The 16,257-nt window shown below is 40.7% G+C and overlaps 1 protein-coding gene across 3 annotated transcripts in view; it reads left to right on the forward strand.

The window, feature by feature from the left end:
- Positions 1 to 16,257, forward strand: part of LOC139767052 (serine/threonine-protein kinase RIO3) — a 71,919-nt gene that overhangs the window by 11,412 nt on the left and 44,250 nt on the right. For all 3 annotated transcript variants that reach the window (XM_071696058.1, XM_071696140.1, XM_071696220.1), the window contains 4 exons: positions 7,930 to 8,117; positions 12,408 to 12,517; positions 12,697 to 12,876; positions 13,063 to 13,128. In XM_071696058.1, coding sequence (XP_071552159.1) covers positions 7,930 to 8,117; positions 12,408 to 12,517; positions 12,697 to 12,876; positions 13,063 to 13,128 — 544 coding nt within the window. The remainder of the gene's footprint in view (positions 1 to 7,929; positions 8,118 to 12,407; positions 12,518 to 12,696; positions 12,877 to 13,062; positions 13,129 to 16,257) is intronic.

Here is a 16,257-nt window from a genome sequence, read left to right on the forward strand (position 1 = left end):
ACATGTATATACATACGTCCACACACGCAAATATACATACCTACACAGCTTTCCATGGTTTACCCCAGGCGCTTCACATGCCTTGATTCAATCCACTGACAGCACGTCAACCCCGGTATACCACATCGCTCCAATTCACTCTGTTCCTTGCCCTCCTTTCACCCTCCTGCATGTTCAGGCCCTGATCACACAAAATCTTTTTCACTCCATCTTTCCACCTCCAATTTGGTCTCCCTCTTCTCCTCGTTCCCTCCACCTCCGACACATATATCCTCTTGGTCAATCTTTCCTCACTCATTCTCTCCATGTGCCCAAACCACTTCAAAACACCCTCTTCTGCTCTCTCAACCACGCTCTTTTTATTTCCACACATCTCTCTTACCCTTACGTTACTCACTCGATCAAACCACCTCACACCACACATTGTCCTCAAACATCTCATTTCCAGCACATCCATCCTCCTGCGCACAACTCTATCCATAGCCCACGCCTCGCAACCATACAACATTGTTGGCACCACTATTCCTTCAAACATACCCATTTTTGCTTTCCGAGATAATGTTCTCGACTTCCACACATTCTTCAAGGCCCTCAGAATTTTCGCCCCCTCCCCCACCCTATGATCCACTTCCGCTTCCATGGTTCCATCCGCTGCCAGATCCACTCCCAGATATTTAAAACACTTCACTTCCTCCAGTTTTTCTCCATTCAAACTCACCTCCCAATTGACTTGACCCTCAACCCTACTGTACCTAATAACCTTGCTCTTATTCACATTTACTCTTAACTTTCTTCTTCCACACACTTTACCAAACTCAGTCACCAGCTTCTGCAGTTTCTCACATGAATCAGCCACCAGCGCTGTATCATCAGCGAACAACAACTGACTCACTTCCCAAGCTCTCTCATCCCCAACAGACTTCATACTTGCCCCTCTTTCCAAAACTCTTGCATTTACCTCCCTAACAACCCCATCCATAAACAAATTAAACAACCATGGAGACATCACACACCCCTGCTGCAAACCTACATTCACTGAGAACCAATCACTTTCCTCTCTTCCTACACGTACACATGCCTTACATCCTCGATAAAAACTTTTCACTGCTTCTAACAACTTGCCTCCCACACCATATATTCTTAATACCTTCCACAGAGCATCTCTATCAACTCTATCATATGCCTTCTCCAGATCCATAAATGCTACATACAAATCCATTTGCTTTTCTAAGTATTTCTCACATACATTCTTCAAAGCAAACACCTGATCCACACATCCTCTACCACTTCTGAAACCACACTGCTCTTCCCCGATCTGATGCTCTGTACATGCCTTCACCCTCTCAATCAATACCCTCCCATATAATTTACCAGGAATACTCAACAAACTTATACCTCTGTAATTTGAGCACTCACTCTTATCCCCTTTGCCTTTGTACAATGGCACTATGCACGCATTCCGCCAATCCTCAGGCACCTCACCATGAGTCATACATACATTAAATAACCTTACCAACCAGTCCACAATACAGTCACCCCCTTTTTTTAATAAATTCCACTGCAATACCATCCAAACCTGCTGCCTTGCTGGCTTTCATCTTCCGCATAGCTTTCACTACCTCTTCTCTGTTTACCAAATCATTTTCCCTAACCCTCTCACTTTGCACACCACCTCGACCAAAACACCCTATATCTGCCACTCTATCATCAAGCACATTCAACAAACCTTCAAAATACTCACTCCATCTCCTTCTCACATCACCACTACTTGTTATCACCTCCCCATTTGCGCCCTTCACTGAAGTTCCCATTTGCTCCCTTGTCTTACGCACTTTATTTACCTCCTTCCAGAACATCTTTTTATTCTCTCTAAAATTTAATGATACTTATTGAAGAAATTGTAAAAGAGATTTATGTACCATTCATTAGTGTGGAAAAGATTTCTCATCTATCCCCAGAGCCTTATAATCATCTAAGAGCACTTGCCTGGTAGGTTGTTAACTCTTTGTTGAAGCTACTGCCTTGATTTTGTTGCCTGCCAGAGGCAAAGTTTCGAAATAATGAAAAATGCATATATTAAGTTTGTTCTCATGTTAGACTGGAGTTTAGATATTTTTTATTATTAATCTGGTGAGTCATTGTTTACAAGTACTTAACATCCTTTAATGTGCTTCAATTCCTGCTAGGCATATGCTTTACAACAGGAGTGCTTCCAGATATGAGTTGTATGTTTTTTTTATAAGTGTTTTTGTCACAAAGATGGTTACAATTGGTTTTTATTTTTTTATTTTTTTTTTTTTTTTTTTTGCCGCTGTCTCCCGCGTTTGCGAGGTAGCGCAAGGAAACAGACGAAAGAAATGGCCCAACCCCCCCCCATACACATGTATATACATACGTCCACACACGCAAATATACATACCTACACAGCTTTCCATGGTTTACCCCAGACGCTTCACATGCCTTGATTCAATCCACTGACGGCACGTCAACCCCAGTATACCACATTGCTCCAATTCACTCTATTCCTTGCCCTCCTTTCACCCTCCTGCATGTTTTTATTTTACATTGGTAATTTCTCTTATGAATTTAGTAGTACAACAAAATTATCATATCCATATAACATGAAGCCACAGGTCTCATACGGATGTCCTTGGCATCTCCACATGTATTGACCAGTGTAAGGAAAAGCTTTTGGCTGTATTGTCAGGCTGTACATGAGATGTAGCAAGTATTAATGGCCATACATTTCGCCTTTTGTTCTAAAAGTATGGTGTTGGAGCAGAGTACATGGGCATGCTGTCAGTGGCCCTTTCACACTCCTTTGGTGTAGTAATGAAATTAGCTGGAGTTAAGGTGGGAGGATTATTGTTTAGGAAAAATAATGTATCAAATATCAAGGGTAATTTTTGGCTCACTGAACGTCAGTTGATGTTGATACCTTAGTATTGCACTTGGTCCTTGGTGGCATTCATGTATATTTGTTCTTGTCTTAGCTGGCTGATGATTTGCTTCTGGTTTATGATTTGTATTGTGGATGAATTTTGGGTTCTATTCTTGCTGATGGATTGCCTCTTCCCCTCTTTCCTCCTATTTTTTGAGTTTGTACTCTGTTTTTCAATTCATTCGTCAGGCTTTCATTCCTTTTGTTGAGTGAGCTGTAATTTTTCTAAGAAGTTTTGTAACATTTCTGCCATTTACAAAGGGAATATCCTTCTTATTTAGTCTGGGGCTTTAGTACTTTTCCCTCATTTGCATTTGTCTGGCACACCTTTCGAGTGCTTCAACAGTCATCCATTCACATACTCCTCAAGTGTTTTACCATTTAGAAGTGATTCCTGTTGCACATCAGAAGGCAAATTGTTATTTACTACTCGTTTTATGTGCAAGCTGTTGACAGAATTTGCTGACTTCATCTCCATGGTGTTGCACTGTGATTGTACCGTGTCTCTACATCTGTTAGGGTTTGATATGAGTGTGATGTATTTGAGGTAGAGGTCTTGTATTATTAAGTCCATGTATTTGCAAAGAGCAAATCTCATATATTATTTTTCAAATGGGTTGTGTTTTTTGATGTCTTGAGCAGAATGTGTCATAAAGTCTCCATAGTTTTTGAGCTCTGTACTAGATGTGGAATGTGGGTTGATCTAAGTAGATCTTTTTATTTGGCCTAGAAAGGGTGAGCTAATGGCATATTTAGTATCCCTTATCCCATGGCTTAATGCAGAGTAAGGTAGCTGGAAATTAAGAAAGGAGGTGGGCAGATGTCTTTTTGTTGATAGATGTTGCTAGGATGAGGAACCATTATTTATATTGTGTGTCGTTTAGTTTTCAGTTAGTGAAGGTTGAGCACTGGTATCTTCAACTTAACCTGCCTAGGCTTACAAATTGAGTGGATTAATCAAAACATTTTTTCCTGTAATCTCTACATAACAGACAAGTAGTGTATTATGAAATACTTTGGATGAAAAAGCACATTTTAGAAATGTCTAATTTTCTCTTGTGACCTGTAGTATTCAATGTTTTATGATGAAATTTCAACTTGGATTTAGAGTACTTGTGAATAATTAGAAAATAAGATTATACAGTCTTTCTCACTAATATATGAAGGCCATAGAATATATCTCCCATTAGTGTATGGTATTCATTCATATTATTAATTTATCTATTATACTTGATCGTCATTTCTTGCGTCAGGGAGGTAGCACCAGGAAACAGACAAAGAATGGCCCATCCACTCATATACATGTATATATGTGTCTAAAAGGGAGAGATAGGTAGTTTGTTTGAGGAATGGATACTGGATGTTTTGGCTATGAGTGAAATGAAGCTCTAGGTTTAAGGGGAAGAGTGGTATGGGAATGTTTTGGGAGTAAAGTCAGGGGTTGGTGAGAGGACAAGAGCAAAGGAAGGAGTAGCACTGCTCCTGAAACAGGGATTGTGGGAGTATATGATAGAGTGGAAGAAAGTAAACTTTAGATTGATATGGGTAAAACTGAAAGTGGATTGAGAGAGATGGGTGATTACTGGTGCCTTTGCACCTGGGCATGAGAAGAAAGATTATTATTATTATTATTATTTTTTTTTTTTTTTTTTTTTTTTGCTTTGTCGCTGTCTCCCGCGTTTGCGAGGTAGCACAAGGAAACAGACGAAAGAAATGGCCCAACCCACCCCCATACACATGTATATACATACGTCCACACACTCAAATATACATACCTACACAGCTTTCCATGGTTTACCCCAGACGCTTCACATGCCCTGATTCAATCCACTGACAGCACGTCAACCCCGGTATACCACATCGATCCAATTAACTCTATTCCTTGCCCTCCTTTCACCCTCCTGCATGTTCAGGCCCCGATCACACAAAATCTTTTTCACTCCATCTTTCCACATCCAATTTGGTCTCCTACTTCTCCTCGTTCCCTCCACCTCCGACACATATATCTTCTTGGTCAATCTCTCCTCACTCATTCTCTCCATGTGCCCAAACCATTTCAAAACACCCTCTTCTGCTCTCTCAACCACACTCTTTTTATTTCCACACATCTCTCTTACCCTTACGTTACTTACTCGATCAAACCACCTCACACCACACATTGTCCTCAAACATCTCATTTCCAGCACGTCCATCCTCCTGCGCACAACTCTATCCATAGCCCACGCCTCGCAACCATACAACATTGTTGGAACCACTATTCCTTCAAACATACCCATTTTTGCTTTCTGAGATAATGTTCTCGACTTCCACACATTCTTCAAGGCTCCCAGGATTTTTGCCCCCTCCCCCACAATATAATCCACTTCCACTTCCATGGTTCCATCCGCTGTCAGATCCACTCCCAGATATCTAAAACACTTTACTTCCTCCAGTTTTTCTCCATTCAAACTTACCTCCCAATTGAATTGACCCTCAACCCTACTGTACCTAACAACTTTGCTCTTATTCACATTCACTCTTAACTTTCTTCTTTCACACACTTTACCAAACTCAGTCACCAGCTTCTGCAGTTTCTCACATGAATCAGCCACCAGCGCTGTATCATCAGCGAACAACAACTGACTCACTTCCCAAGCTCTCTCATCCCCAACAGACTTCATACTTGCCCCTCTTTCCAAAACTCTTGCATTCACCTCCCTAACAACCCCATCCATAAACAAATTAAACAACCATGGAGACATCACACACCCCTGCCGCAAACCTACATTCTCTGAGAACCTATCACTTTCCTCTCTTCCTACACGTACACATGCCTTACATCCTCGATAAAAACTTTTCACTGCTTCTAACAACTTGCCTCCCACACCATATATTCTTAATACCTTCCACAGAGCATCTCTATCAACTCTATCATATGCCTTCTCCATATCCATAAATGCTACATACAAATCCATTTGCTTTTCTAAGTATTTCTCACATACATTCTTCAAAGCAAACACCTGATCCACACATCCTCTACCACTTCTGAAACCACACTGCTCTTCCCCAATCTGATGCTCTGTACATGCCTTCACCCTCTCAATCAATACCCTCCCATATAATTTACCAGGAATACTCAACAAACTTATACCTCTGTAATTTGAGCACTCACTCTTATCCCCTTTGCCTTTGTACAATGGCACTATACACACATTCCGCCAATCCTCAGGCACCTCACCATGAGTCATACATACATTAAATAACCTTACCAACCAGTCAATAATACAGTCACCCCCTTTTTTAATAAATTCCACTGCAATACCATCCAAACCTGCTGCCTTGCCGGGTTGTTATTATTATTATTATTATTATTATTATTATTATTATTATTATTATTAAAAAAAAACAAGAAAGGGGAGGATTACCAGCCACCCGCTTCCTCCCCTTTTAGTCGCCTTCTACGACACGCAGGGAATACGTGGGAAGTATTCTTTCTCCCCTATCCCCAGGGATATTATTATTATATATATATTTTGCTTTGTCGCTGTCTCCCGCATTAGCGAGGGAGCGCAAGGAAACAGACGAAAGAATGGCCCAACCCACCCATATACACATGTATATACATACACGTCCACACACGCAAATATACATACCTATACATCTCAATGTACACATATATATACACGCACAGACATATACATATATACACATGTACATAATTCACACTGTCTGCCTTTATTTATTCCCATCGCCACCTCGCCACACATGGAGTAACAACCCCCTCCCACCTCATGTGTGCGAGGTAGAGCTAGGAAAAGATGACAAAGGCCCCATTCGTTCACACTCAGTCTCTAGCTGTCATGTAATAATGCACCGAAACCACAGCTCCCTTTCCACATCCAGGCCCCACAGAACTTTCCACACATATATATACATAAACGCCCTTACACGCACATATACATACGTATACATTTCAATGTATACATAGATATATGCATATATACACATGTACATATTCATACTTGTTGCCTTCATTGATTCTCTTCGCCACCCCACCACACATGAAATAGCATCCCCCCTCCAGCACGGTAGCGCCAGGAAAAGACAAAAAGGCCACATTCGTTCACACTCAATCTCTAGCTGTCATATGTAATGCACCAAAACTACAGCTCCCTTTCCACGCCAGGCCCCACAGACCTTTCCATTGTTTACCCCAGATGCTTCACATGCCCTGATTTAATCTATTGACAGCGCGTCGACCCCGGTATACCACGTTGTTCAGATTCACTCTATTCCTTGCACACTTCTCACCCTCCTGTATTTTCAGGCCCCAATCACTCAAAATCTTTTTCACTCCATCCTTTCATCTCCAGTTTGGTCTCCCACTTCTCCTTGTTCCCTCCACTTCTGACACATATATCCTTTTTTTTGTCAATCTTTCCTCGCTCATTCTCTATATGTCCATACCATTTCAGCACACCCTCCTCTGCTCTCTTAACCACTTTTTTGATTTCCACATATATCTTATCCTTTCCTTACTTTCTCGATCAAACCACCTTACACCACATGTTGTCCTTAGACATTTCATTTCCAACACGTCCCCCCTCCTCCGTACAACCCTATCTATGGCTCATGTCTCACAACCATATAATATTATTGGAACTACTATTCGTTCAAACATGCCCATTTTTTTGCTCTGAGACAATGTTCTCTCCCGCCACACATTCTTCATTGCTCCTAGAACATTAGCCCCCTCCCGCACCCTGTGACTCACTTCTGCTTCCATGGTTCCATTCTCTGCATAGTCCACTTCCAGATATCTAAAACACTTCACTTCCTTCAATTATTCTCCATTCAAACTTGCATCCCAATCAACTTGTTCCTCAACCCTACTGAACCTTATAACCTTGCTCTTATTCGCATTTACTCTCAACTTTCTCCTTTCACACACTTTCCCAGACTGTCACCAATTGATTCGTATATCTGAATGAATTTAAATCTGTTTGCAGAGAGAATGCAACATACTGCAAGACCTTGATTGATGATGAGACAGACATTAGTAATCTTCTTAAAATTCCTGACTTAGAAGATACCTCAGATGATTTCATGTTGGCTCAGACACTACAGTATGAATTTGATCGAGAGTATGATCATCAGTTAAATCAAGAGGAGAAGCACTATAATGGTAATTCAAAAGGTAAGAATGTACTTTTGATGCTCACTGCTTATATCATTGATAATGATTATATCCATCTACATACTAAATACACTTGCCTCTCATGATCTTTCTTCTCATGCCGAGGTGCATATGCACCAATAATCACCCATCTCTCTCCATCAACTTTCAGTTTTACCCATATCAGTCTAGAATTTACTTTCTTACACTCTATCACATACTCCCACAACTCCTGATTCAGGAGTAGTGCTACTCCTTCCCTTGCTCTTGTCCTCTCAGTAACCCCTGACTTTACTCCCAAGACATTCCCAAACCACTCTTCCCCTTTACCCTTTAGCTTCGTTTCACTCAGAGCCAAAACATCCAGGTTCCTTTCCTCAAACATACTACCTATCTCTCCTTTTTTCTCATCTTGGTTACATCCACACACATTTAGACACCCCAATCTGAGCCTTCGAGGAGGATGAGCACTCCTCGCGTGACTCCTTCTACTGTTTCCCCTTTTAGAAAGTTAAAATACAAGGAGGGGAGGGTTTCTGGCCCCCCGCTCCTGTCCCCTTTAGTCGCCTTCTATGACACATGAGGAATGCGTGGGAAGTATTCTTTCTCCCCTATCCCCAGGGATAGGGGAGAAATCTGGCAATCTTAACAGCATCTGTGATATGGTAACAGTAAGTTGCCATGGGCCATGATTTGTGGGGGTTTTCAGAAAAGAAGAGAGAATGTTGGGGTGAAGAGAGTGGTGAGAGTAAGTGAGCTTGGGAAGGAGACTTGTGTGAGGAAGTACCAGGAGAGACTGAGTACAGAATGGAAAAAGGTGAGAACAAAGGAGGTAAGGGGAGTGGGGGAGGAATGGGATGTATTTAGGGAAGCAGTGATGGCTTGCGCAAAACATGCTTGAGGCATGAGAAGCGTGGGAGGTGGGTTGATTAGAAAAGGTAGTGAGTGGTGGAATGAAGAAGTAAGATTATTAGTGAAAGTGAAGAGAGAGGCATTTGGACGATTTTTGCAGGGAAAAAATGCAAATGAGTGGGAGATGTATAAAAGAAAGAGGCAGGAGGTCAAGAGAAAGGTGCAAGAGGTGAAAAAGAGGGCAAATGAGAGTTGGGGTGAGAGAGTATCATTAAATTTCAGGGAGAATAAAAAGATGTTCTGGAAGGAGGTAAATAAAGTGCGTAAGACAAGGGAGCAAATGGGAACTTCAGTGAAGGGGGCTAATGGGGAGGTGATAACAAGTAATGGTGATGTGAGAAGGAGATAGAGTGAGTATTTTGAAGGTTTGTTGAATGTGTTTGATGATAGAGTGGCAGATATAGGGTGTTTTGGTCGAGGTGGTGTGCAAAGTGAGAGGGTTAGGGAAAATGATTTGGTAAATAGAGAAGAGGTAGTAAAAGCTTTACGGAAGATGAAAGCCGGCAAGGCAGCAGGTTTGGATGGTATTGCAGTGGAATTTATTAAAAAAGGGGGTGACTGTATTGTTGACTGGTTGGTAAGGTTATTTAGTGTATGTATGACTCATGGTGAGGTGCCTGAGGATTGGCGGAATGCTTGCATAGTGCCATTGTACAAAGGCAAAGGGGATAAGAGTGAGTGCTCAAATTACAGAGGTATAAGTTTGTTGAGTATTCCTGGTAAATTATATGGGAGGGTATTGATTGAGAGGGTGAAGGCATGTACAGAGCATCAGACTGGGGCAGAGGAGTGTGGTTTCAGAAGTGGTAGAGGATGTGTGGATCAGGTGTTTGCTTTGAAGAATGTATGTGAGAAATACTTAGAAAAACAAATGGATTTGTACGTAGCATTTATGGATCTGGAGAAGGCATATGATAGAGTTGATAGAGATGCTCTGTGGAAGGTATTAAGAATATATGGTGTGGGAGGCAAGTTGTTAGAAGCAGTGAAAAGTTTTTATCGAGGATGTAAGGCGTGTGTACGTGTAGGAAGAGAGGAAAGTGATTGGTTCTCAGTGAATGTAGGTTTGCGGCAGGGGTGTGTGATGTCTCCATGGTTGTTTAATTTGTTTATGGATGGGGTTGTTAGGGAGGTGAACGCAAGAGTTTTGGAAAGAGGGGCAAGTATGCAGTCTGTTGTGGTTGAGAGAGCTTGGGAAGTGAGTCAGTTGTTGTTCGCTGATGATACAGCGCTGGTGGCTGATTCATGTAAGAAACTACAGAAGCTGGTGACTGAGTTTGGTAAAGTGTGTGAAAGAAGAAAGTTAAGAGTAAATGTGAATAAGAGCAAGGTTATTAGGTACAGTAGGGTTGAGGGTCAAGTCAATTGGGAGGTAAGTTTGAATGGAGAAAAACTGGAGGAAGTAAAGTGTTTTAGATATCTGGGAGTGGATCTGGCAGCGGATGGAACCATGGAAGCGGAAGTGAATCATAGGGTGGGGGAGGGGGCGAAAATTCTGGGAGCCTTGAAGAATGTTTGGAAGTCGAGAACATTATCTCGGAAAGCAAAAATGGGTATGTTTGAAGGAATAGTGGTTCCAACAATGTTGTATGGTTGCGAAGCGTGGGCTATGGATAGAGTTGTGCGCAGGAGGGTGGATGTGCTGGAAATGAGATGTTTGAGGACAATGTGTGGTGTGAGGTGGTTTGATCGAGTAAGTAATGTAAGGGTAAGAGACATGTGTGGAAATAAAAAGAGTGTGGTTGAGAGAGCAGAGGAGGGTGTTTTGAAATGGTTTGGTCACATGGAGAGAATGAGTGAGGAAAGATTGACCAAGAGGATATATGTGTTAGAGGTGGAGGGAACGAGAAGTGGGAGACCAAATTGGAGGTGGAAAGATGGAGTGAAAAAGATTTTGAGTGATCGGGGCCTGAACATGCAGGAGGGTGAAAGGCGTGCAAGGAATAGAGTGAATTGGAACGATGTGGTATACTGTGGTCGACGTGCTGTCAATGGATTGAACCAGGGCATGTGAAGCGTCTGGGGTAAACCGTGGAAAGTGTGTGGGGCCTGGATGTGGAAAGGTAGCTGTGGTTTTGGTGCATTATTACATGACAGCTAGAGACTGAGTGTGAACGAATGGGGCCTTTGGTGTCTTTTCCTAGTGCTACCTCGCACACATGGGGGGGAGGGGGTTGTTATTCCATGTGTGGGGAGGTGGCAATGGGAACAAATAAAGGCAGACAGTATGAATTATGTACATGTGTATATATGTATATGTCTGTGTGTGTATATATGTGTGTACATTGAGATGTATAGGTATGTATATTTGCGTGTGTGGACGTGTATGTATATACATGTGTATGTGGGCGGGTTGGGCCATTCTTTCGTCTGTTTCCTTGCGCTACCTCGCTAACGCGTGAGACAGCGACAAAGCAAAATAGATAGATAAATAAATAACATACTAAATAGTTACTTTCTTGACCAATTTATACTCAATGCCACATTTTCTCAAGTGAATGCTTTGTGTTAAGAATTTCACTTTCCACTGTGTCTGCTAATAGACATTTTAAACACTAACAGTAGTATCCATCATCTGAATTTGAAAAGGATATGGCCTAGTAAGTATCTTTTCTATGAGGATATGTTACTGCATTTATTCTCCAACCTTCTTCAGCTCTTTCTACATAACCTCCCATCACCTCCTGCAGACCACAGTATGAAAATCCTTTCATACATAGATGATCTCATAGTCACACCAAAGCACCCTTATTCTACCTATGCAAAAAAAAAAAAATGCAATTCATCTTTCTGCAACTTGATCATTCCCTCTCTCATAATAGAATCTATACATCACTGCATAGATTTACTGTCACTTTCCTAGCCATTGCCAGACATGAATTCAACTAGCATGCTCCCATTACCCCAAATGGTCGGTCATTCAGGCCACAAAACTCGCACCATTCTGGGCAACTTGATATACTTTTTAACATTCTTAGGGGGATTACCCCCATGTTTATCATTTGTTTTTTTTTATCTGTGTAAGGAATATGCTATTTATGGCTAGGCATCTGTTGGTGACAGACAGTATTGAAGGGCTAGTTTCTGCTCTTTGTTGATTTTTGAGTAACCAACAGAAGTGTCCTCCCACCTGCCTAAAAATTGTTTTACTTGCCCAAAGCCTGTTATGAACTGAAAGGGGCAGCTGGATATAAGAGTAAGGAGATGGCCTAACCATGTGTACCATTTTGCATGCTTGAGTAGGTTTAATTTCTGATTTTTCCATAATGTTTACTGATTGGATTTTTTCTTTTAAGGTAACCTTGCCTGTTGAATCACCAAGCACTTAGCATTATTTGACTGTGTAACATAATGGAGAAACTTGGTTGTCACTGACTTTCAGTGATGTTCTTGTTACAGTGGCTGTTTCGTTCAACAAGTTTAAGATTTGTCCATCATGGTATGGTCCTGACAGTGATGATGAGCTTCCAGAACTAGATGATGAGAACAGAGCCATTGACTCCTTTGAGGTTAAAAGATTTAAATCATATTTCTTGTGCATTATTAATGGTGAAATCCAGTAAGACTTAGAATAGTGATACAATCTGTCATAGAATAATGATATGATTTATCAGCAGTCACTTTTATTATGCAGCTTGTAATAAACTTAACCATTGTGTTGATACAAATGTAAGCTTTTGTGATACAGGCACGAGAGCGTGAAGATCCAGTGATCCCTGCACGTGGTTATGTGAAACATGGTAAAAGGCTCGTCACCAAGCATGATCTAAACATATCTGGACGAAAAAATGCTGAGCGAATTATGAGTTTGCCACCTGGGATTAATACGGGTGATGGTGGAGGATTTGATATGCAGTTATCTAATAAGGTGTGTACACTCCTTAAATTTTTTTATAGATATGACCATGAAGAAGAAAAGAATATAGCATATTCTTGTGAGAAATTGTATGCACTGAGAAGTTTTTGAAATTGAAGAATTAAGAATGTAGTACATTGTTTTTAAAGTCCATTTTACTGACAGTAGTTTTAACAGTCTCATCTCTCTGTGTGGTAGGTTTTCAACAGACTTCACCGCTCGGCTATAACAGACATTCGAAGGAAACATCGTGTACATGACAAGGTAGTTTATCTCATTTTATGTTGCATAGTTATTCTTTTTAAATGTTTATTATAGGAATATGATGTTCTGCCTTCACAGTTTTTCTACCAATTTCTTATCTCCTGTTTAGAAAGTTAGTGTAAGGAACTGATGAAGAATGGCCTCATGTGCTCACATCCACTCTAGCTGTAGTCTCCCCATCCACTTCATATGCCTTAGTTCAGCCCATTGACAGCACATTGCCCCATACATACCACATCACTCAGTTGGCTCTATCTCATGCACACCTTTCTGCCTCCCACATACTCAGACCCCAATAACTCAGAGCCTCTTTTTTTCCATCTTTATATCTTCTTGGTCTATCCCTCCCACTTGATCCCTCCACTTCTGACACAGAATCCTAAGTGATTTTTTCTTCTCATTCTTTCCATTTGTCTAAACCATTTCAGCATACCCTGTTCAGCTCTCTCAATCATACTTGGCCTCCTTCCACACCTCTTTCTTATAGTGTAATTTCATACAGTCTCCATACCTCGCACCACATTTTACCCTCATGCATTTTATTTCCAACACATCCTATCTCCTACATTCTTTTGTATTTAGGGCACATGATGCACACCCATGCAGCATCCCTGGGACTGTTTAACATACCATCATTGCCCTTACAGTGATTTCTTTCCACACGCTCCACAGTACACCCAAGATCTTAATCCCCTCCCCCACCTTCTGATTCCTTTAGGCTCCCTTAATTACGTTTATTGCTATGTCCTCTCATGTATTTAAAACACTCTTATTTCCTCCAAGGTATCTTCATTCTGACTCACACTCAGAGAAACCTGTCTCTCCCTCCCTGCTGAATCCTATGAGATTACTCTTTTGTATCAACTTTCAACCTTCTTTCACATGCAGTCTCAGACTCAGTCACCAGCTTTTATGTTTGTCACTTAAGTTTCACACAAGTCAGTCAAGAGAGCCTTACCATGTGAAGTAACTGCTGACTCATCCCACAGACTCCCCACCCCAACAAACTGCAAACCTACCCATCTCTCCAAGACCCTTGCATTTACCTCCCTCATCATCCTATCCATCCATAATCAAAATATGCAGCCAAGGTAGCATCACACACCCTTGATGCAGTCCCACCTTCACCTGGAACCTCCCATCCTGAACCTTGATTTGACACCTACACCAAAGGAGTGTCTGCCAAGAAAAATAGCATTATACAAAAGCGAAACCTGTGGTGATTATAGGACTGGCAGTTGAGAGACGTGGTGTTATCCAGCAAGCAAGACAAGTGGTGAGTGCTAAATGCTAGTTCTGGTAGCATGGCAAAATCTTGTCATAGGCACTCAAAAGTAGGTACTATTCTCTTTCAACTTACTCACATACCCTACATTTGTCTCCTTACACTATTTACCTTATTCCAAAACATATTCTCTCTGAAGTTTGCTGATACTTTCTTTGCCCATCTCTCATTTACCCTCTTTTTGAGCCTCTTCACCTTCCACTTGCCTCCTGCCACTTTTGCCTGTACATATTGCAGTCACTTGCACTCCTTGCTTGCAGGTATTGCCCATTCACTTCTCCTTACAGTACTTTTTCATAAGCATCTTAACTTCCTCATTCCCAAATTATTTTCTGTATTCAACTCAAAAAATTATTTAGATATTCAACTACTTTAGAGGAAGACTAATCCCTTATTGATATAAATCTAACAGAAAGAGACAGTTGAAATGATTTATCAACTTGAACTCAGCACTATAACCTGACAGAATTCCAGCTATTTTTGAAAAGAATAAGAAAACAATAGCAGGATCCCTATGATATTACTAAGACAGCATTGGCCGATCCATTATTGTAGAGGTACAGAAAATAGCATCTATTACACCAGTACACAAAGGTTGATGAGAATTACTAACAAAACAATATAGTCAGCTTAGAATTGCACATGATTAATGTTTTTGAAATAGTGATAAAGAACATTTTAAAGTCTTGATAACAATTCTTGCATAAATTAAGACCAGCATGGAGTTATACCAGGTAAAAGAATGCAGTTGTGACTGTTAGTTCATTATTATGACATACATGTAACTTTAGTGGAAGGAAAGAGAATGGACACCATTTTTATGGATTTTAGAAAATCCATTGATGAAATGGATTATGGAATGCTGTTAGAGAAGGTGGCTAGACAGAATAATTCAGGAAAAAATAGGAAAGTGGATCAAAAAATTTCTAACCAGCAAAAAAGTTAAAGTAGTGGCAAAAGGAACTGTCTGGTTAAGGACTACTTACTGATATACCACAAGAAATGGTTTTGTATGGTATTAGCTTCAGTACAGTTCGTAATTGAGATTTCAGATGTAGATTAGGTTGTAAGGGAGAATATAACGAGGTGTTTTACAGACAATTTGAGAATAAGTAATACAGTTAGTAAAGAAGACTGTGTGAAGCTTTAGAGACACTTGGTTACTGTTTTCAAATGGGCAGAAAAGAATCCATTGAAATGTAATGAAGATTAATTTGGGCAAATTGCAGAGCAATTGATTATGTACTGGCACCTTCATACAGGTGCCCTACAGAAACAGAGTAAAGAAAATGCCAAATACTTGAAAGTCACAATCATTGAAAAGCTTTTGTTCATGGAGCACATTGCAAAGAAATTGCTTTCTAGCCAAGTCATGAGTAGGATGATAATGAGAACCTTAGCAACAAGACAGAAAACTGATTAGAATGTTTAATATTTATGTAAGAAGTAAACTAGAATATTGCTGTGTTGTTTGGTCAACATTGAAACAGATGGTGATAAACAGGTTAGAAAGGTTACAGAACACTTCACAAGCAAAACGGATGGGCTTGAGCACATAAACTACCTCAAAGTGCTGACAGATCTCAAACTGTGCAGCTTATAAAGCCAGGAGAGATTATTATATTATTATTCGTAATTGCTGTTTCCTGCGCCAGCAAGGTAGCGCCAGGAAACAGACAAAGAATGGCCCTTCCACTCATATATACACACATATATATTCATTTTTTATCTATTCATTATACTTTGTCGCTTTCTCCTGCGTTAGTGAGGTAGCGCATGGAAACAGACGAAAGAATGGCCCAACCCACCCACATGCACATGTATAAACATACACATCCACACAC

Source organism: Panulirus ornatus, chromosome 1, assembly GCF_036320965.1.
Source record: "Panulirus ornatus isolate Po-2019 chromosome 1, ASM3632096v1, whole genome shotgun sequence".
Classification (NCBI taxonomy): domain Eukaryota; kingdom Metazoa; phylum Arthropoda; class Malacostraca; order Decapoda; family Palinuridae; genus Panulirus; species Panulirus ornatus.